This window comes from Panthera tigris, chromosome A2 (assembly GCF_018350195.1).
Source record: "Panthera tigris isolate Pti1 chromosome A2, P.tigris_Pti1_mat1.1, whole genome shotgun sequence".
Classification (NCBI taxonomy): domain Eukaryota; kingdom Metazoa; phylum Chordata; class Mammalia; order Carnivora; family Felidae; genus Panthera; species Panthera tigris.
The window spans coordinates 129,832,933-129,856,163 of NC_056661.1; the positions used below are offsets into that span (position 1 = coordinate 129,832,933).

At 37.1% G+C, this 23,231-nt stretch overlaps 1 protein-coding gene across 2 annotated transcripts in view; it reads left to right on the top strand.

Moving 5' to 3' along the window:
• The window catches only part of ZNF277 (zinc finger protein 277), a 111,917-nt gene that overhangs the window by 77,299 nt on the left and 11,387 nt on the right, over nucleotides 1–23,231 (top strand). For both annotated transcript variants that reach the window (XM_007089144.3, XM_007089145.2), the window contains exons 5-7: nucleotides 15,950–16,041; nucleotides 19,358–19,468; nucleotides 21,137–21,269. In XM_007089144.3, coding sequence (XP_007089206.2) covers nucleotides 15,950–16,041; nucleotides 19,358–19,468; nucleotides 21,137–21,269 — 336 coding nt within the window. The remainder of the gene's footprint in view (nucleotides 1–15,949; nucleotides 16,042–19,357; nucleotides 19,469–21,136; nucleotides 21,270–23,231) is intronic.

The window sequence follows — 23,231 nt, forward strand, 5'->3', positions numbered from 1 at the left end:
TTATGGATCTAAATATTCAAGATGTCAGGAAAATTGATTAAATCTAATCTGGCTATGGTAGAAAGATTTTTGGAGGAGGAGTATGGGATGGATTTAAAGAGATGTGATGTAATTAAATTGTAGAAATCCTTCAGTGCCAGGAACATTTACTTTGTGATAGAAAAGACCCATCGATGTCTCCTCACTGTCTCTGAAAATGAAGTGGAGCTCTGTAAAAATCCACTCAAAGCTGATAAATCCTGGCAAAGAGCAGACCAACTGGGAGATATGGAAAGAAGTTAACCATTACTGAGTGCCAGCCATATGCCATGCCTTGCCTTAGGTCCTTTATAATAACCCTGTGAAGTAGCTATTAAATGCTGTTCTGTTGATGAGGAAACTGTGGCATAGAAAGACTAATTTGCCCAGGACGACATAGTGAACAAGAAGCGGAGCTGGGACTTTAAGCCAAGTGTGCCCGATACATGTCTTTGTAAGGGGTGCCATGACAGTCTAGTAGTAATTTATTCAACTTCCCATATGTCTTACTGTTATTCTGGACTCTGTGAATTACTCCATCGTGGATGCTCATGGTCTGACAGGTCAGGGTAGGGAAAGGATTGAGGCTAACAATGGAGTTTAGGGAAAGCAGAGATTTCCAATTGGCTGTCACTGGGAATCATGGCCAAAGGATCAAAAAGAAAAGATTTGCCAGAAAGCAGGAAGACAGGCTAAATTTGCAGTCAGTCATTTCATCACAACTTTACGCTCTATAGTGTGGAAACATGAGGTTGGTGTAGATGACCTTCCTTTAGGAGTTTGCATTGATGACAAAATATCTCTCTTTTATGTATGAGCTCTACACATCAGTAATAGGCATTTCCAGATGAAATCCAACTGATCAAATGGAACAGCTTTCATTAAAGGCAATAATACATCTTTATTCCATCAAGAACAAGAACTTTTTTTTTCATTTTTTTTTTTTAATGTTTATTCTTGAGGGAGAGAGAGACAGAGCAGGAGCGGGGGAGGGGCAGAGTGAGAGAGGGAGACAATCTGAAGCAGGCTCTTGGCCGTGAGCAGTCAGCACAGAGCCCTATGCAGGGCTCGAACTCACAAACCAAGAGATCATGGCCTAAGCTGAAGTCGGATGCTTAACTGACTGAGCCACCCAGGCGCCCCAAGGACAAGAACTTTTTCAACCAATTTTAAGAATATGCATTGGTGTACCATTCCTGAAAGGTGCTTTGTTATCAAGTATTGGAACTCTTGAAGAGGTTTATGCCCTTGTTCTTCTCCAAGAACTCCTCCTAATAGAATTATACACCCAGAGGGTTAAGTCAACGACTCTGCCACAGCTTGACAGTTTTTCCTTATTTAGTCTTTCCTTATTTGCTATTGATTGTATTTTACCAAACTTTCTCTTCATTCATCAGACTTTCAATCTAACTTCTGGAAAATATACTTTAAACTAGTCAAGCTGCTTTATGGTAATGGGTATATAATTTAAGCTGTGTTTAAGTGAACTCAGCTCAGGATCAGTAGCATCTCAACTCCAGTCCATGAGGAGGACCCTCAAACTAGAGTACTAGTGTGGCATTTGCTGTCCTGATTTGCATTAATGGTAACTTGTATGTGGATTATTCTTTGATATTTACTCTTTCATTTGGAACTCTTTATTGAGTTCATAGGATTTGAGTTCATACTCACATGATTTGAGTTCATATTGACTTTGTAACTTCTTTGAGGGCAGGAGTTATGTCTTATATTTAAGTATCCTTCAGTAGTACTCAATATATTGCTAAGTTCATATTGGTGTTTTTCCCCAAACTCCATTTTTTTTTAATTCTTATTTCTGTGTGAGTAGCTAGAGACATATAGTCTAAATGATTCACTTCATGTTACCATAGCAGATTTAAGGCTAGAGCGATATTTCTTTTTTCATTTTCTTCTAGACCACTGGTTCCTTGAGACATTTGTGAGTTTCATGTGTTCCTATTTTTCATTTTGAAAGGCTTAATTCCTATTTATCACTTCTTTGAATTTTTTTATTTGTATTCAGAAGGGAACTACAGAATTAGAAAAGATTCTTGAGAGTTTAATAGGTTGTATACATTCATTTCTTAAGTTTCTTCTTTAAAAGTGTTCCCTTGATCTCACCATTTTACCTTAATGTCCTCCAGTGACTCTCTATGCTCTTTTCTCTTCAGTGGGTGTATGTAAGTTTCTCAAGGTCTTGTCTCTCATCCAGGTTGTGTACTCTCATAACTACTACCGCTACACTAACAGCTCAAATACTGGTGCTGGTGTAGAGTAGGCAGTTAGAATAAATACCTTTTGATTGAGTTCATTTATAGCTTTCATCCTGGCTCACCTCTGAACCCCAGTTCTAACTGCCCTTATGTTAAACTTCTCCATACAGATTTCCAATAACACCTTAAGTTGAATGTGCCTAAAACTGAACTTATTTCTTTCTCTACTGAAGTGTGTGATTTGCCTGTTTTCTTATGTAATGATACCACCATTCTCCTAATCACTCAATTGGGAAATTTCTAGGAACATCTTTAATTCCTGTCAGTTCCACCTCTGAGTCCCATATCCGTACCCTTCTTTGTAATCCTCGTGCCTTTTATCTCGCCTTCCCAATGGACTTACCTCTCCAATCAACTGGCATTACCTCCAGAACTTTAATAGTAAAATATATAGCAGATCATTTTATTCTCTTCTGCTGAAACCTGCAATGGTCTTTATTATCTATATATTCTTTTTTTTAACGTTTATTTATTTTTGAGACAGAGAGAGACACAGCATGAATGGGGGAGGGGCCAAGAGAGAGGGAGACACAGAATCGGAAGCTGGCTCCAGGCTCTGAGCCATCAGCCCAGAGCCCGACGCGGGGCTCGAACTCACGGACCGCAAGATTGTGACCTGAGCTGAAGTCGGACGCTTAACCGACTGAGCCACCCAGGCACCCCTATTATCTATATATTCTTAAGATTTTCTGGATTAAGTCTGTATGTCAGTGTCTTTTACCTTTCAGTTACCCAATGTCAGTTCATTAATTTATTGAATAAATATTTATCTTGCAGCAGACAGCGTTCTGGATGTTGTTGCTATAGCAGTGGGTGAAATAGGCCACATTCCCTGCCCTCTAGTGAAAAACTGCATGTCTCACATTTACTTAAGTGTATTAGATACTTTCAGGACTCTGCTTCATCACCCAGTAATACCAGCCCCACCTGTCCACCTGTATAAATAACATACCCCTCAAGATACTGCTTAAATGCCACATTTGCCACAAAAGCTTCCCGGATGCCACCTGTCAGAATTAATAATCTCGGTTGAGCTCTTTTAATGCACTATTTTATTTGGCTTTTCAATTATAGCTAGTTTAAAAATCTATCTTCCTTACTGGAATAGATGCTTCTTAAGAGTTGGGACTGTCATGTTTACTTTGTATCTTCTCAGCCTTATTCATAAAGGTTTAACTTAAGGGGCACCTGGGTGACTGACTCAGTTGGTTAAGCATCCGACTTCAGCTCAGGTCATGATCTCATGGTTCACGAGTTCGAGACCTGCATCTGGCTCTGTGCTAACAGTGCAGAGCCTGGAACCTGCTTCAGATTCTGTGTCTCCCTTTCTCTCTGCCCCTCCCCTGCTCACACTCATTTTCTCTCTCAAAAATAAATAAACATTAAAAAAAAAAAAAACTTTTAAATAAAGAGTTAACTTAATTTTAATCTTTAAGTGTTGGTGAGATATTTCTATAAAACCATAGAGTCAGATGTCCCTGATTTTTAAAAGGGATATAAAGTATCAAGGCAGACATCTTTAATCACTGGGTTACACTTTAGCATTAAAAAGCACTAGTTTTTCAATTTGGCTATGGGAGAAGATGTGGCATTCATAGGTCTCAGTAGTAAGATGTAACTTTTAATTAAATTAGGATAAGAGGAAATATCCATTTAACTGCATGGAAGTTTCTTTTTTTAATCACTATTATAAATGTCAACTTAAGCAGTAATTCATGACAACTATAAATGTTTTATGACAATTACAAAAAAATTTTTAAAAAAAAGTTTTTAATGCTACTTCATATATTCCACTTTCCCCCCACAATAAAACAACAAAATGAAATTCTATGTCTCCGCCTAAGATTTTTTTTACTCGTGCCATTTTTCTTTATAGATTTTAGAGATTTTTAGTAAAGTATTAAATTACTTTCTATAGTGTCTTCAAAGTAAAAAGTCATTTTGCATTTAAACCTTTCTTCCATAATTCCTACCCTTGAAAGGACAAGCCCTCTAATTGCATCTAGAATAAGTTTCCCAAATATAATGTGATATCTCCCTTTGAATTGTAACATTGTTAACAATCAACATAGATCAAGTTAGCAAAAATGACCATTGAGTGATTTTAACCTTCAGATTAGTTAATGTTTCCGTTCAGGAAACATGAAAACTCAGCCTGAAGCTATACTACACTGAATTCTCAAGTTTACCACTTTGAACTCCTTCAACAGAACTTGAAATTTACATGGCACTTTTTATACACATTGGCTCTGTGAGACCAGTAAGATGATATCATTGTTTTTGTTTAGATAGAAAATACAGGGCCAAAGATGCTGGGAGAAATGTTCAAGGCCACAGTTATCTACTGACTGAAAAAGGAAGAGAAGCAAGTCAGACTTTTACTATTTCCCACCCCCACCCCCACGCGCCATTCTTTTTCCACTTGTACCAGGATCCTTTATCCAATGTGATCCTACTTCTGGAAGCAGAAGTGACATTTTCTAAACTGACATTTGTTACAACGAATAAAATTGGAAGAATGGTATATAAATACATATGTAAATAAATAATAGTGTTTTGTTTCTATTGCTAAGATTTTTTTAAGAAAATCCAATTTCTTTATTATCTTAAATCAGTGGTAGATTTCTTACTCCTTTGGGCCTAAGCTTGTTACATTTTCTTTTAAAACTTGAAGATGGTGTGTTTTCAGAGTTTCCCCTATCTTTAGAGAAACATAGGGGTATCCCTGACCTTGAGTTTATCCAAGAAAATACTTCCTTTGACGGAAGTATTATGATTGTGCTGATCCGTGCCATAGCTCTCTCCTCTTTTAGTGTCAGAGGTGGGCATTTTGCAGTCTTCTATAGCCACCTTTCCACTTTTTAATTCTTCCTCTTTTTGCCTAGGCTAGATTCCCTCATATCTTTAGTACAAATAGAAATGAGGCTTTTCTAATTCTCATGTGTTTAACTCTTGCAATTTTTTTTCTTCTGTACTTCTGCTTTTCTGTTTTTCAGAGTAATGGTCTGTTCCGTGTAACGGTTACCTTTATGTAATTTTTTTCTCTAGTAGCTAATTCTTCTAGATGTTCTATCTCTCCTGTCTCTTCCTTTCTTTTCAGAAGACACTTCAGTACGACTCTAAGTAGAATAAAAATGCTGTCTTTCTATCCTATGTAGCAAGCAGATGGTTGTTGCTGTTATCATTGCAGTTTCAGAAGGGGTAGGAGGTGCTGATGTCTTTCAAAAAGGTGGAATATTAGTCACATCGAACCTCGTGGATTTGTGGGAGTATATATCATAAACCAGTTAAGAAATTTCTCTCTGGCTTTTATGTTTTACTGTCTTGCTTTAGTCTTTGACATATCTTTTCTCATTTATTTATTAAGATCCTTGATATTATTGTCAGAGGGAACTTTCTTTCAGCTCTCATAAAATGCTGAGAACAGTGGATTTTATTGTTCTAAGAAATGGTATTGTGTCATTGAGAGTCCTTGCTTTCATACAGCTACTCCTGCCTCTATGTGCAGAGGTGTGTTTTTGTTAAAGTATAGTAAGTATCCTGTATGTGTATATTGCTAACATAAATTCAGAATGCTGAAGTGCTGAAGTCATCAGATTCTGGCAGACAGGTTAGTCTTTCCTGGAGCTACCTGGCATTTTTTTGACACTTAAAAAGGAATTCTTTGGGGAGAATGAGTAGCTTTTTACTTGACCCCTACTCAGAGGGCTTCTAACATATTTAAGGAACTTGCAGGCAGATTCTGTTCTGAACATAGTTGAAACTATACATCAGTATCTTTACACAAAATGTATTCATTTCCATTTTACTTTGTTAATCAAACTTGTTCTCGAATCCTTAAATTAGTGGAAGTTTACTGAGATTTTTGTACTTTAATTTCCTTATACTGAATTTTTATATTAGATAAAGGATGTGATAGAAAAAATAAGCGTTTACCAAAACTGAGTGAGATCAAAATGAAAATACCCTGCTTATTGTCAGAAGATATGAGAAAAGGCAGAAAGAACAAGAGAAGGTGATGTTAGTTTTTATCCTTCCTGAGTCTGAAACATTTGGAAGACTGTTTCAGTAGTTCATATGCTGTTCACTCATTCAACTCATGTAATTCTAATAATTGAAATTTTCCAATACTTTCAAATTTATTTGGAGTAAAAGTCAAGACTCCTTACCAAGATCCCAAAGGGTCTAGTGCCTGTTTCTCTCACCCACTTGGATCACTGCTTCCAGCCACAGTGGCCATGTCTCCATCCCTGTCCCTTAGACACACCAAGCTCTGTCCAGCATCTCATGTTGTTTGCACTTGCACTTGCTATTTGCTCTGCTTGCGATACTGTTCTCCGAAATCTCATGGTTTTCCTGAAGAGGAAGGGAAGAGTTTTTGGAGAAGCTGATACCTGAGGTGAGCCTCTAGAATGGCACTGCAGGCGAATGAATGCTTTGGAAATGCTTTTGGAATTCACATGACCGAAGTGATTTGGGAAAAATTGGTGTCGGTAGAGGATTAGCTTTAGCTATCAGCTACGGTGTAGACACTCAAAACTTAATATTGACAGATTAATTTACTGAAAACTCTTTTCTCAGTGAGTAGGAAAAATTTAAAACGATTGTGAATTCCAGATTATAACCAAAAAGAAGTCATAGGTTGCAGTGCCCAGTATAAAATCAAACCTTTAGTTAACATTTGGGAAATGTTTTGCTGAGTAAATGGCATTTGTTTTAGCCAACTGGAGTGTCCAAGTCACCTGTTTTCACCAAAAATAAATAAATAAATAAATGAATAAATAAATAACCAACCAACCAACCTTCTATATGTTAATTTCAGTTCATTTACTTCTTGGTGGTAGAAGGCATTGGAGAACAGGAAGTAGATAACACAAACTTCCGTGGTCTCTTTCTTTCTTTCCTTCTTTCTTTTTTTTTTTTTTTTTAATCACCAAAGATAGCTGAGGTGCCATTCTCCAGGTCTTGATGTCAGTTTCTCAAAGGAATGCCAGCCCAGAATCTCCAGTGCTGTACTTAGAAGCTGCAAATGTTCACACTCTTAAAAAGAAAAGGCTCATCATTGTTCCATATGTATTAGGGGTTTTGCCATTTGGTGTGCAGTCTGGGTTCTGGTATTGTAACCAAGTCACTTCAAAAGAAAGCAAGTACTTTGTGACTCATTTATATCAACAGTACAGACCTTTTTCTGCATCTGACTGATGCAGTTTTTAATATTTAATGCTTTTCTTTAAACCCCCATTTTGTTGACTGTCTACTGTTTCATTTTTTGCCCTGAACTTGTACTGATGGCTGAAACTTAAGAAAATCTAAATTCTAAACTGTTCCAGGATTGATTATTTTCGGGGTTTTAACTCCTCTAAGATCTCTAAATTCTCATGTTATCATCTCTTTCCTTGACTGTATGATCTTTTGTAATCTCGTCATATGAGTAAAAAAAATAAATGCACTCTGGACCTTTGCTGGTCCCCAGGCATCTTAGGGAACAGAATGACCCTAAGGGGCAGTGCTGCAGGTCTCCTTGTCAGCCTTCTTTCCCTATCATCCCATCGGGCTGCAGCTGGACGTACGCCATCTTTTAGGAAGATAAGCTTCATCTCCATAAATTTCAAATATCTTAAATATTTATTTTTTTAATATTTAAATCTTTTAACACATGCTTATAACTTTCTTGAATTTTCTAAGAAAAATGCTTTGTCGTACTTGCTTGACACACTGCCAGGTAGGATCTCCTGGTCCTGTTTTCATATCCAGCTCATATACCACAAAGCACTATTGCACACTCAGAAAGAACTCAGATACAAGATTTTATTTCTCAGCATTCCTGCCCTCTCCCATGGTAGTGGCAAGCCTCTGCTCTGGAGCAATGCAGGCTTTGGGTCCTTCCCCTGGCAGCTTCTGGCTTTTGCTTTGAATGCTAAAGAATGTCCCCAGGAAGCAAGTGGGGTTTTGTGCCTGCTCTCCACCGATGGGCTGTTGTTCATATTTCTTCCCCCCTTCTCCCAGTCTTTCTCCTGAGAACTTGGAGGAAACCCGTGGAAAAGAGCTGGACCCTTTTATGTCTAGGGTTCCCAGGGACTTAGCCTTTAAAAATTCTATAAAATTTCAGCTGTTTTCTTCTACTTGTCTTTTCCTCCTGTGTTCTGCCAAAGGGGAAATAATGTGTGCCCCTGCCTCTCCTCAGACAGGTTTATCACCTTTTGGAATTCAGTTTGTCTGGTTGCCTTGTGACTTCAGGGTTTTTTTCTTTTCCTTTAAAAAAATAATAACAGCTTTATTCAGATATAATTCACATAAATACAATTCACTCTTCTAAAGTATACAATTCTAGGGTGCCTGGGTGGCCCAGTTGGTTAAGTGTCTGACTCTTGATTTCAGCTCAGGTCATAATCTCACAGTTTGTGAGTTCGAGACCCACACTGACAGTGCAGAGCCTGCTTCGGATTCTTTCTGTCTCCCTCTCTCTTTGCCCTTACGCCTCATGTGCATGCTCTCTTTTCTATCAAAATAAACAAATCAACTTAAAAATATATATAAAGTGTACAATTCCAGGTGCAAGTATATAAAGTTTTGGATTCTAAGTGAGGAATGATTTCTTTTTCTTTTCTTTTTTTGATTTTCCAGCATTTTCTCATTGTGGCTTTCTTAATATTAAGCACAATAGCAGAGGAGAACTCCTCCTTTTCCATCTGCTTTATTTTAATTAATATCTTAGTGATTAAGTGGCACTTTTAGTTAAAGTAGATGCTTTTCTTTCACAGAGTTCAAAGAGACACATGCATGTATTTGTTTACTGAATGAGGTATAGCTTGAAGAGACAACTGACCCAACTAACTAGTTGTCATAAATAAATTCTAAAATCTATTCTTGTTTGGTGCCCAATCTTGATTTTTTAACCAAGTTATTAGTGATAAGCACATCAATAAATTCCTGTATTTAGTTATCTTGGTATACATTTTGCCAGAAGTTTGTCTTTGGAGGATATGCTAGCAAATTACGTCACTCATTTCCAGGTGTTATTTGGGTAATTTTCTGACAACCCTCCACCCACCCACCCATTCGGGACAAGGCAACTGGTAACACCTTATTTAAAATTTCATCCATGCTAAAAATTCTGTGACCATGATAAACAGAATACAACTTTAGAGGCCAGTAGCTAGTGTTGGGATGGTGGGAGTGGGGATTAAAAATGATTGTTTTAGAGAAATTTTTACCTAGTGTGTGGCTGTTCTCGAGTCATTTCGACAAAGAATTAAATGACTTGTCATGCAAGCTCCAATCCGTGTTTAGGACTCTGCAGTTTCTACGAGGGTATCAACTGAAATATCTCCTGATTACCTTCTAAGGTCTGTGGCTCTGCATCCAAGCAAGAGTTGAGGAAAGTTAACATTCCAGGTGCTTTACTGGAAAGACAAAGTCAAGATTATTACCAGCCAATATTTATAAAAACCACATTCAGGGGAAATTGTTTGAGTTCAATAGTTTTCTAAATAGACTTAAACTTTCAACCTCCAATCAGGAGGAAGCAGGTATCTATATTGCATCACAACTCTCCCCCAGTCCCTCTGCACTTCAGTGAGTTTGGAATGTGCTTTGGAATGTGCTTTGGAGTGAGCTTGTTTTGAGGATCATTATGAGAAATAGTCCATGTTGTCTGGCCTATTTATTCTAAGTATATTGTCCATTAGATCACATTGTATACTTATTGTCAGTGACTTCTAGCTCCCCAGAGTTAAGCCAAACTTCACAAAGCACAGACACCCCCCGCCCCAAGACTATCCTTATTTTAACAGCAGCCGCAAGTTGGGGGATCTCCTGGCCACCTTTACTCCTGTCCAGCTGCTTACAAATTCAGGGCTTCCCCTACCCCACAACTTCCAGAACTCTGGAAACCACTATACGTATGATTACAATTTTGTTATAAAAATAGATACAAACCAGAGCCAGACAGAAAAATACATAGGAAGAGATCTGGGAAAGTCCTAAACACAAGGTTGCTTTCGTCTCCAGGGACCTTTTGCCTTCCTAGCACATCAGTGTGCGACAATACACAGAGTATTGCTAATTAGGAAAGCTTAACCAAACTTTGGTGTCCAAAGGTTTTTGTTTGTTGTAACTTTATTTTCTATTTTTTAAAATTTACATCCAAATTAGTTAGCACTCAGTGAAGCAATGACTTTAGGAGTAGATTCCTCAATGCCCCCCCACCCATTCAGCCCATCCCCCCTCCCACTACCCCCCCCCCAGCAACCTTCAGTTTGCTCTCCACATTTATGAGTCTCTCCTGCTTTGTCCCCCTCCCTGTTTTCACACTATTCTTGTTTCCCTTCCTTTATGTTCATCTGTTTTGTCTCTTAAAGTCCTCATATGAGTGAAGTCATATGATTTTTGTCTTTCTCTGACTGACCAACTTCACTTAGCATATGAAACTTCATTAAGCATGACTGACTGAATGGTTGACCACATAGCTGAACTCAACCTCCAGTTCTCCCCCTCTTTCTGAGGTGAGGCTGAGATCATGTGGCTCAAAGCCCTAACCCACTAGGTGGTTGGACTTTTTGGCATGACAGCCTCCATCCTGAGTTATCTCATTAGCATTAAGTATCAGGTGCTGTTAAAGGCTCACCCCGAATAACAAGGACATGAATCACTCAAGAAATGCCAGGGGATTAGACATTATCTCCCAAGAATAGGGGACAAAGCCAGTCAAACTCTGTTGCACAACTCCCCGCCCCCACCTTCTGATCTGTTTACCCTTTCTACTAAAGCTGATAGCCAAATTTGGGATCTACCTTTAGGTTTGAATTAGTTTGTGTATGTGCATATTTGTACATACATATTTCTTCTTTTTATTTTTTAATCTTCAATTTACATGCCCACCCTACCCTATTTTATCCTTATTTTACTCTCATTTTTATGCTCCATTGTTTCATAGCAGCCTGAAATACTTACTGGACCAAGGTGGAGGTGTGAATGAAATAATCCCCAAGACCTCAGAGATAATCCAGGTTCTGGAAATAGAAAGCAGTAGGACTAGAAGATACTGCTGCCTTTCTTTGGAGGCTTTGGGCCACCACTCTAACTTTAGTAGGGATGTTTTTTGTGTCCTCTTTTGGAAGAGCTCGGCTGATCTCCCCAACTGAGAATGCCTAACAGGTTCCACCGTGCTTCTGCCTGTGGACTAACTTGGAGAGGATCCTTTGGAGTGTGCTGTTTTCTCTCACAGCCACTCATGCAGTTGTGCAGATGGGAAACTCTTTGTCAATCCAGTGTATCAGTATCTATAGAATGTTTTTGATTATCTATAATTAATAACATTAGCCTTAGTTTTACTTCCTTATGGTAATGCATGCTATTTCCATTGGATTTGTTATTCTACGCATTAGTTTCTGCTTTCCTGTACACAAATACTTAACTAAATTGAGATTTTCTAAATTGCTTTTTCCTGAATTGCTGACTTTTATAACTTTCAGCCTTACTCACATTTTCATTTTCTACCTATGTATGTATGTTAGTCCCATGACTATTGAATGCCATCTGCTATATCTGTTGTTTCATTAATGTTTCCTGTCTTTAGCTTATGAATAAAGATGAAACACTCTGCCCTGACCTCTTCGCTACCATTCTTGACATTTTAAACCAATTAGACAAAAATACAGCTTGTTATTATGACTCTTTGCCTAATAGATAAGCTGATCTTGTATTCTTACAACTATGGTTTTTATCCAAGCCTATTTTGTAATGAAAATTTCATCTGATTTCATCAGATAAGTTTGAGAAGTTCAAACACATAACATCTGTTACATTCTCTTCATCCCTTTATTCTATAAATCCATGAATAAAATCTGAATAAATATCTACCCAGCATGAGATTTTTTTTTAGAAAAATAAAACCACAAAGCAGGTAGGCTTTGATTTACACATCTTTGTGAAGCTTTGTATGGATTGTCTCTTAATATTATATTTTTTTGTCCAAAAGTGAGTTAAAATATATGCTACAACTAATCAGATACCAAGCTTTACAAAGGAAGAAGGAAGAAAGAAGAAAAACTATTTTTCTTTATGGACCTCTGCTTTCTGTTGATTTCATGTGCATGAGATTTTTCTCATTTTAATATTATCAAATCTAGACGAGCTTCATAAACTGGAAAAATGGACAGGAGGACTCATTCTTTTTCTTTTGGATTCTCTCCTCTTCCTAGACTTGATCATTTTAAAATGAGAAAAGTCTTATGCACATGAAATCAACAAAAAGCAGAGGTGGGGCAACAAATGGTTTAAGTAGCTGCCTCTGGAGGAATGTCTGGAAAGGAGTTTTAAAAAGAGTTTGTTCTGTGCACAAAAGGCAGCTCTTAAAGAAATGAACCTGGGGAAAAATTAAAGGAGTTGTATGGGGCCTGCAAGACCAGGGATACCAAGAATACTCCAGAGTCTTTGTCTCTCTCATTGTGCTTGTAGACTGTATGGATATACTAGTCCCATGCCCTCACGCTAAGGGAGGGGCTCCAGAACAAAACAGCCTGGGTTTAGTTACTTGCCCTTAAAGTGATTTTTCTTACTGTCCTGACTATCCCGTGCTGGCTCGAACATACCAAAGAGTAAATTAGACTCTCCTAAGAAGAATCAATTTTTATCACTTCTAGTGTTTATACTGAGGTTTTGCCATTCACGGTCAGTTGATAAAACTGAAATTTGGCCAAAGTAAATGTTAGATAGCTTAGCATCACTGTGGTTTAGACTCACAAGTCTTTTGTACTTGTGCTGAGCCAAACCAAGGAGATATTAAGTTGAGTAAGATTTTTCTTTAGCCAAATTTGGGTTATATCATCACAAGCTTGAGAAATACGAGCCAGAATGGTGACTTTTAATGAGTACTAATGGGTCTTGTGCACTGAAAACAGGAACAGGCAGAGAAGGTCCATGATTGGCCTTAATGCACCAGTAGTGATAGGGATCTTTATCAAGAGCTTTATTTGCTGGGTTTTTGTTTTTGCTGCTAACAGTGTTGTTGACATAGGGTTATAAAATGTGTTTTTTGTTTTGTATTCAGTTAAACAATGCATGTTTGTAAAAGTTCAGTTTCCTTTTCCGATACCTCTTTTATTTGACTTGTACTGTCCATTTCATTTTTGATGTAAGGTTCACTTAAATTCAAAAAGCAATAATTAAAATGTTCTGATACATCAGCCTTCGCCCTTTTATTTCTCTTGCTTTTATCTGTCTACTTGCTACCACCATAAAACTGTGACCTTCATAACCTTAAAAAGTTTTGGGGCACCTGGGTGGCTTAGTTGGTTAAGCATCAGTTAAGCGACTCTTGATTTCAGCTCACGTCATGATCTCATGGCTCAGGAGTTCGAGCCCTGTGGGATTCGATCTTGGATTTCTGCCCCTCCCCCATTCGTGCACACACACATGCTCTCTCAAAATAAAATAAACTTTAGGGGGAAAAAAATTAAAAAGTTTGTTTTGTATTTGCTGTATATGCCTGAAGTGTTGAGCAAGATCTTTTCATTCCGTATGTCAGAACTCCAGCAGAGTCCAGTGCTGTAACCTCCGGAATCTCCAGTAAGCCTCCCAGTCCCTGGAAAGTACTTCGTCAGGACTCATAGAGTCCTTTGGTACATGTACAGCTCAGTATTTGGACAGAGATGCAAAGAATCCCAGTAGAGTAGAGTAGTTCAGGTTTCCTCAGCTCCTCTTCAGCTCTCCTCTCTAGTACCTTGTCCCACAAGGTACACTCGCTTTTTAGTATCCTGACTCTGGTTTTTTTGTTTTTTGTTTTTTGTTGTTTTTTTTTTGTTTTGTTTTGTTTTTTACCTTCATCCAGTGAGATAGCTCTGCATCTTATTTGGGTTTAACTTCCCTATGTTGCAATTTGGAAAATACCACCCAGCATAAAACTGGCAGTGTATTATTTTTTTCTCTTACAGATCACAACCCTGTACTGTCTATTATCCAATGTCTGAAAACATAAAATATATGAAGCCACTTATTTTATAGGCAGAGGGTAGGTGGGATATACATGATTCCATCATGGCTGAAACCAGTTCATTGAGTTGATTTTTATCATGGTAATTTCTTAATTTTTTTTCTTCAAGTGAATTAGTAGTTCTAGATGTTTGGTGATACATTTCCAGAAATGCCACATGGAATCTATTAAGCTTCTAGATATGAGCTCATTTTGATGCTATTCTGTAAATATTCATAGATTCAACAATAAACTTAATAAACTTTACTATTTTGAGCTCCATGATATTAGAGAAGCTGGGAGTAGTATGCCACTTATAAGAACAGCATAAAGACTTTCTTTTAACTTCAAGAAGTTTTCATAACCCTTCAAAAGGCAAAGCAGGCAAACAGTTGACAAAGATGATGGGTAACAAACAGTGGAAATTGAAGTTGGCTGGATAACAATCATATCCAGCATTTAATGACCCATGAACAATTTGAGCTCTTTACATAAATTATATGATTTAATCATATAAACAATTTTGTCATGTGGTATTTCTTTTTATCTCAAAAATGAGAAAATTGGGGCGCCTGGGTGGCTCAGTCGGTTAAGCGGCCGACTTCGGCTCAGGTCATGATCTCACGGTCCGTGAGTTTGAGCCCCGCGTCGGGCTCTGTGCTGACAGCTCAGAGTCTGGAGCCTGTTTCAGATTCTGTGTCTCCCTCTCTCTGACCCTCCCCCGTTCATGCTCTGTCTCTCTCTGTCTCAAAAATAAATAAACGTTAAAAAAAATTTTTTAAAAAATGAGAAAATTGATGATTAAAGAAGTTAAATAAAATATTGAGTACCAGTGAGAGCCAGAGTTCCAAGTCCAGGTCTGCTCAGTTTTTCAGAGTCTGAGCTTTTAACTCTACAGTAGTAGAAATGGCTGCATGATAGAAATGGGAATCCTAATTACAGGTAAGATTTTGTAAGAGGCAAAAAGCAAAGAGAAATAAAATGACCTCAAGGAAGAATGGTGTGTGGAACCACCCTGATTGGAACAGATGCTACCAAAACATATTTGAGTTGAAGAACAAGATAATTGTGTATGAAAACATTGTTTAAGAAAGTTTTTCTGGCAGCAAAAAAGGCTGGATATGATGAAAAAAAGGATTGAGATCAGGGAGACCTCTAGGAGAATTATTTATAGTAATCCCATAATGACTGATTAAAAACTAGACTCTGGGTGATCATATTGTGAATGGTGGAGAGAAGTAACACAAAGATAGTTCAAGTGAAAAATGGATCAGAACTTGATTACAGACTAAACTGAGAAGTACAAAAAGGAGCAAGTCAAAAATGCTACCACATTTTTGTTCGGGAGGTGGGGGGCAGGGGGGGCGGCAGTTGGGGGAAAGAGGGCGAGGACAGGAGTTGACTAATAAAAACAGGAAGAAAGCCAGGGTAGGGAAGGATAATGAGACCCAGTTGACCTTGAGATTCCTGCATAGCTATCCAAATGGAGTGTTCTGTTAGCATTTAACAGTATAGACTTGGAGTTTTGATACAAGGACAGAAATGTAGAAATGTGAAATATTATCAGAATTCATATACTCCCTTTGTGCTTCTACTGCAGATTCCTCCCATCTAGACTAAAACATTTTTCATTAACTAACTGTGCATTTATTAAAGATAATATCAAATATCTGTTTCTGTTTTACAGAAAGAAATTCTGGAACAACAGCAGCAAGAAAGAAATGATAACAGTTTTCATGGTATTTGTATGTTTTGCAATGAGGAATTTTTCGGGAACAGGTTTGCCTTTGTGCATGTCTTTAAATATTATTGTTTTTCATCTGAAAACTCATCAAAACACCCATAATGTTTATGTAATTTAAGTTCTGTCGGTTGGCTCAGGACCCTTTGCTATATTACCAGTAATTTTTTTCTAATATGCCTAATATCAACCATGAACTATAGTGGCTCTAAGCAGAAAAGAGGAGTAACTTTAAAATTTTTTTTTCTTTTACTTTCTTCCAACTTTTTAGTCTCCAGTACAGTGAAATATTTGTTTTAGGTGTAGAATATAGTAATTCATCACCCATATACAACACCCAGTGCTCATCACAAGTGCCCTCCTTAATACCCATTATTCATTTAACCTACCCACTGCCCATCTCCCCTCCAGTAACCATCAGTGTGTTCTCTACAGTTAAGAGTCTATTTCTTGATTTGCCTCTCTTTTTTTTTTTTTAATGCCAAAAATAAATTTGTGTTTAATGTTGTAGGACTTTTTAAATTGGCTGACAGGCAAGACCATGTACAATGAACTACTACAGACACACCCTTCTATATTGTTAACCCTAAACCTTTAGCAGTTTTTGATGTTTTGACTTTTGAATATTAAAAATGATAAAAATCTAGGGGCACCTGGATGGCTCACTCAGTTAAGCATCTGACTTTTGGTTTCAGCTCAGGTCATGGTCCCATGGTTTGTGAGATGCAGCCCTCATCGAGCTCTGTGCTGACGGCAAAGAGGCTGCTTAGGATTCTCTCTCTCCCTCTCTCTCTCTGCCCTTCCCTGCTCATGCTCACTCTGTCCTCTCTCAAAACAAATAAATAAACTTTAAAAAAAAAAAAACAACTTTTTAATGATAAAGATCTAAAAAAAAAAAACACCCAAAAACAAAAACTGGGGTATTGGTAATTCCTTAGCACAAACTGGCATTCTATAATTCATTTCTAACATTAACTGCCCAGAGTTAGGATCAGACTCTGCAGGTTTAAGGGCATCCATCATTCCCAGCAAGACTGCCTCTACTTTAGACACCAGCCACAAGTTCAGTTGACCAACTGGCTAAAAATTCAGATTCTTGCCAGTAATTTGCATAGTTCAGTAATTTACCAGAATGACTCACAAACCTCAGAAAGTGGTATACTTAGGATTGCAGTTTTGTTATAAAGGAACAGCCAAGTGAAGAGATCAGGAACAGCCAAATGAAGAAATGTATAGGGCAAAATCTGGTAGGGTCCTGAACTCAGAATTTCTATGCCCTTTCCTCAAGGAATCAAGACACATCACCTACCCAGCTCATCAAGGTATTCACCAACCAGGAATCTTCACTGAGCTTTGGTGCCTAGAGTTTTTAATGAGGCTTCATTTTATAAGCTTGATTGATTCAGTCATTGAATTTAATCTCTACACTGCTCCCATCTCCAGTCTCCAGACCCCTTCCGTCTCTAGAGGTCTGACTGGCTCAGAATCTCAATCTTTTAATCACATTGTTAGTCTTTCTGTTGACCAGCCCCCATTCTGAAGCTAGCTAGGGGCCTATGGTGAGTTGCCTCCTTAGCATAACAAAGATAATAGTAAGTTCCTGGGGTTTTAGAAGCTCTATGCCAGGAATCAAAGACAAAGGCCAGACAGATTTCTCATTATACAACAGTTAATATTTACAGAAGTACATCATTTTCTAAACTTTTTTAATGTTTAAATATTTATTTTGAGAGGGAAAGAGAGAGAGTCCCAAGCACACTCTGTGCTGCTGGTGCCAGAGCACAACACGGGCTTGACGTGGGCTCTGCGGGCTTGAACTCATGAAAACGTGAGATCATGACCTCAGCTGAAATCACGAGTCCATCACTCAAATGACTGAGCCACCCGGGTGCCCCTACAAATGTACATGATTTTTTTTAACATTAAAAAAAAATTTATTTTATGTTTATTTTTGAGAGAGAGAGAATGTTGTGTGTGAACAGGAAGAGCAGAAAAAGGGAGACACAGAATCCCAAGCAGGCTCCAGGCACTGAGCTGTCAACACAGAGCCCGATGTGGGGCTCGAACTCACAAAGTTATGTGGAAAGGAAAATTTTATGTAAATTTGTCTAAGTTTTACATAGCAAAAATGCTTATGTGTAAAAATATGTTATTCTATTGAGCATTATTGTCTGGAAAACACTGAAAAGGAGAGGATAGCTACAGATAAAGTACTTGCTAGAATTCAGAAAATGTTTTGATTGAAACACTGATGTTAGAACACCACTAATGAAGATTTGATTCTTATATAGGTCAGTTGGCATAGAGAAAAATCTGTGCCAAAAGGTACTGTGAAATACTCCACAAAATACTAGTTTTATTCAAAGTTGTCAATAGTTAAGCATTTAGACAAACAGAGCATATTAACAATGAGATTAATAAATGTGACCCTACATAGTTAAAAAAAAAAAAACATTTTCATAGGGATGGATGCTTTATTTCATTTTCTAAAGGAAAAAAAATAATCCTAGAAACAATTATTTTGGGTCAGCTAAGTGTCAAAGTAGATAAAATAAACTGTATAATGTATCAGTATACATAGTCTATCAATGGTTTGTGTATTAATGAGTTCCCCAAAACTGTCACCTTTATTTTATGAACTAAAGTTGTGATAAAGGGAGTGCTTGGCTGGCTCAGTTGGAAGAGCATGTGACTCTTGATCTCAGTGTCGTGAGTTCAAGCCCCATGTTGGATGAGGGATCACATACAAACAAACATAAAAATAAAGTTGTGATAATGGCCCAAAAGAATAACATATTTTTACACATAAGCATTTTTGGTATCTAAAACTTAGATAAATTTACATAAAATTTTCCTTTTCCACATAAACTATTCAACAGCCTGGTGACTGTGTATTCAGTGTGTCAAAACCCTTGCATATAATTGATGTGTGAATGGTGGGTTCCAGATCTCTGTCCAATAGTGAGTTAAATGTCTCTGATTCCAGGACATGCATAGCAGGACATATTTCCCTTTGGCAGTTGTCTCTTCCTCCTCCCATGATAAGTTGGAAAAGTCAGCAAAGCATGTTTTTTTCACTTACAGGAGAGAAAACTAATTCATACATAGAGTATATTCCTGTCCACTGGCAAATAATGGAACAAATTTGGACTCACTTTACAAAGAATTCATGTGATTATATGTGTACTTAAATACTTTATAACATATCACTCTTTCATAGCCCAAAAGTGTGTTGTAGTGTTTAACCTTTGCATGTACTTCTGATTAGTGTTATCATTTTGAAAATGCTATTCCTGATCTGATTTTTTACTAGATGATTTATAAATAGTATAAATTGCTCATATTTCTTCCTAGATCTGTTCTTTTGAACCACATGGCCAGAGAACATGCTTTCAACATTGGCTTGCCAGACAACATTGTAAACTGCAATGAATTTCTGTGCACATTACAGAAAAAGCTCGACAAGTAAGTATTTTTTTTTTCACGAAACATATCCTGCAGTTATTTTAATTTTCAATTCTGTTGGGAATTTTTTTAAATGTCTGTTGGGAATTTTTAAAAATTAATCTAAAAGAAGTAATTAACAAAATGGAATTTTCTCATTTCTCATGTTGGAAAAGTTCACGTTTTGCATCACAGTGCTGTTCATTTTGTCTAGATCATATTGCCTTTTACCATTTTTTAAATAAAAGTATCATATATACCAAACAATGTACATACCATAAAAAAGTATATAGGGTAGAAGAGTATTCTCTCCGTCCAACCAAAGAAATAAAACATTATAAATTTCCTTGAATCTTTATATGTATCTCCTCATTAGTATCTCCCCATTTTTTAATTTTGTATTCGTAATTCTTTTGCTTTACAGTATAAGTTTTCACATATTTAGTAAATACATTGTCAAATTGTATGTTATTCAGCTTTATATCAGACATAACATACTATATCCATTCTTTTACCTTTTAGTATTTATTCACATTTATATATCATAACACTCCACTTTTCCTAAGGTCATATTCTGGTGACCATGGGTATCTAGAGCTTAGCTTGTTAAAGTAAGGAAGAAATTGTCTGGGTCACTAAAATGGCTTTCAAAAATCTATCTACTTTTCTTTCTAGAACAGGGCCCAATATTTTTCTCTCACAACCTAGGTTTTTTTGGTTTTTGGGTTTTGTTTTCAAATAAAATCTCAGCCCACAATATTTGAAGCAATAACATTAAGAAAAATGTATTAATTGACACAGATCTGTTATTAAAAGTTCTGAATTCAAATTCTGGTACCAGAACTCCACTACAACAAGTCTTTTCACTCATATTAAATGATCCTTCATTTATAAAATAATACTAGATGTATTTTCTAGCAAGATTAGCATAATGAATATCCCTAATTAGTTTATTTATCCCATAAACTATAGTTATTTCTGTGACACAAGAAATGGTTAAAAGGGTGTTTAGTAGTGATGACACAAGAATTCAAAATTTGAACTGATTTCAGTCATTTGAGAGTTTTCATGTGGAAGGAAGATTAGACATAACCTGTGTGACTCCAAGTAGAACTCTAACTAGACTGCTAGGGAGAAGTTACAGGCCATATGAACTGTCAGACGTAGGATGAGGAAGATATTTTATTAGCAATCTGTTCATTTTCAGTAGAAAATGAATGACAACAGAGAGGGCAAGTAACTTGACCAAGTCCCATAGTTAAATATGTACTGGAACTAGGAATTAACCCTTGCAAATCTACGCATGGGCTAATTTGTTGTACTCAGTGGAGGCAACCAATGCTAGTTATCAATCAGCATAATTATTTGAAGAACATGCCTATGTTTTCATTTTTAGAAGAGATCATTTGATTAGAAAACACTAAAATAATTTTTGGATCTTAGCTATCTTTGTCACGGTTTGAACTGCATAGCCAAGTTGGCTAACTTAGCCAACTACAAAATAAACCACGCATGCATCCCACAAAGTCAAAGGAATAAAGTGAGAGGGTTCCAACAAGGATGTCATATCCCAGTTGAAGATTCCTTGTGACCTAAAATGAATAATCATAAGACTTAATAATAAAGGGCTGTTGCAGCAACTATCTAAGAGACTTGTGTAATCTGTCAACGTTTGTGTATTTCTTTTAGCTTGCAGTGCTTATACTGTGAGAAGACCTTCAGGGACAAAAATACGCTTAAAGATCATATGAGGAAAAAACAGCATCGGAGGATCAATCCTAAGAACAGAGAATATGACCGATTTTATGTCATCAATTATTTGGTAAGCCTTTCTCTTCATAATTTAAAATTTGCATATGCACGAACAAATAACTTTCCAAGGGCTGTCTAATATTTAAACAAGCAATTAGTAGAAAGGTCAAAATGCAATCAAGGGACACTTTCAAGCAGTGATTAGCTTTAAAATGGTTAGTTTATAAATCGCAACTTGATTTGGTTTGTCTTTGATTTGCCAGAATTTTACACAGTAAAAATGTCATGCCTATAGGATTCATAGTGATCTTGAACAAAAAAAAGTAATAATAGATATAGGGTACTTGGATATCCACGTATTCTCTCCCATTTGTGATATTATCTATTACCTTGAGTCCAGAGACTATATTCTCTACAAAAAACATCTCTTGACAGCTGGATGTGCTAGGTGTGCTATGCTAGATAACCCTTTAAAAAAAACAATCTTTTACTCTTTCCTCTTTCCCTTTTAAAAAAATCTTCCCTTCCCCATAAAGAAAAAAAAGTATCATCCTCCTTGGCCAGCATATCTTTGATGGAAATTTTAGAGAAACCAAATCATTTCACTAGGCAAGAGGACTTTTATTTGTTTGGCTAATAGAACGTAATAATGGAGTTATCATGTCGAGGATTTTAAATATATTAAAAGCTTTCCTTCCTTAGAAACCTCAAAACCACTTGCTGACCTTTTTGGTTAAGAGAACATATTCAGCTGGTGCAGCACGCGTCACTGGGGGGGTATTTGGAAATGTGAGAGGGGATTCTGAATGACACAGTGACTGGGAGTGCTAGCGCCCTGCCCTAGTCTGTTGAATTTGCGGTGGGGGGGGGGGGGGCTGTACATTACAAAGGAGAGGATCCACTCGTTTAAAGAAAGGAGTTAAGGAACTCTCCGCTGGAATTAGAAGAAAGCTAGAGAGTTCTCTTTCCGACATGTTTCTTAGGCAAATGGAAATTATTTTTTTCCTTGCAATAGGAAATTAGAATCAAACTCAGTAGCCACAGAAGGCATAACTGATTATAATCAACCATTTTATCTGTTGGGCAGAAACAAGCATATCCTGAAATATGTTGGAACTCTCTGCTGGAGGGTGGAATTTTTGTCTGTTCTAACTAAACCTTATAGCGTTAAAGTAAAATTCCCCTTGAGAAGCAAGTTTGACATGTGTTTGAAGATTGACTCCAAGAGGTTGCCATGATCTGCTACAAATGTTTTACAACTAGCTAAAGGCAAAGGCACCCTCTGAGTCCTTCAATCTTCTCTAGAAATCAGTCATTCATTCCTAGAACAAACGCTGCTTCAGGGCCAGCCCAGTCCAATGGGGAGTAGACCTCAGCGTTAGCCCTAAGAAATACCACCTATTGCAGAAAGCTGTGGAAGCAATTTAACAGTACTTCCTTCCGGGGATCTTTTAAAATGATATTCAAGACCTTGGGACTAGCGGAACATTATATAGCTGGAGGTATTTACCTTTTAGAGGAGACTTCAAAAGGACTGCTCACTCAAATTCTGCTGGCACTTTTAGAAAAGTATGATACTTTATTCTCTGGGCATCAAGTAGTGTGTCTGTCAAAATTGAAATTATCTACAAGGACCAGCTGTCTCTAGATGAGCATGCTAGATTTTACTGCCCACTGACTGCCCAGATGTCATGTGGCATGAATCATAGCCTAAGAGAAGTGTTTCAAGAGAATATAAAGACTTTAATAATATATAAAATGAAAATTAAATCACTTCAGAAAAATAGTGATAAATAGCAGTAATTTTTTTCTTTTAACTAGCAACATTTGAGTACTTGATATGTGCCAGGCACCATCTTGGGTTTTTATATTAAGCCATTTACTCTTAACCATATCCCTATGTCACAGGTTTTATCTTTATCACCATTTTATAGATTAGGAGATTAGGCACAGGTCTTTTTCCAAGGTCACATAGTTAGAACAGAATACTTAACCTCTCTGTATATCCATTTTATAATTTTTCCTCAATGTT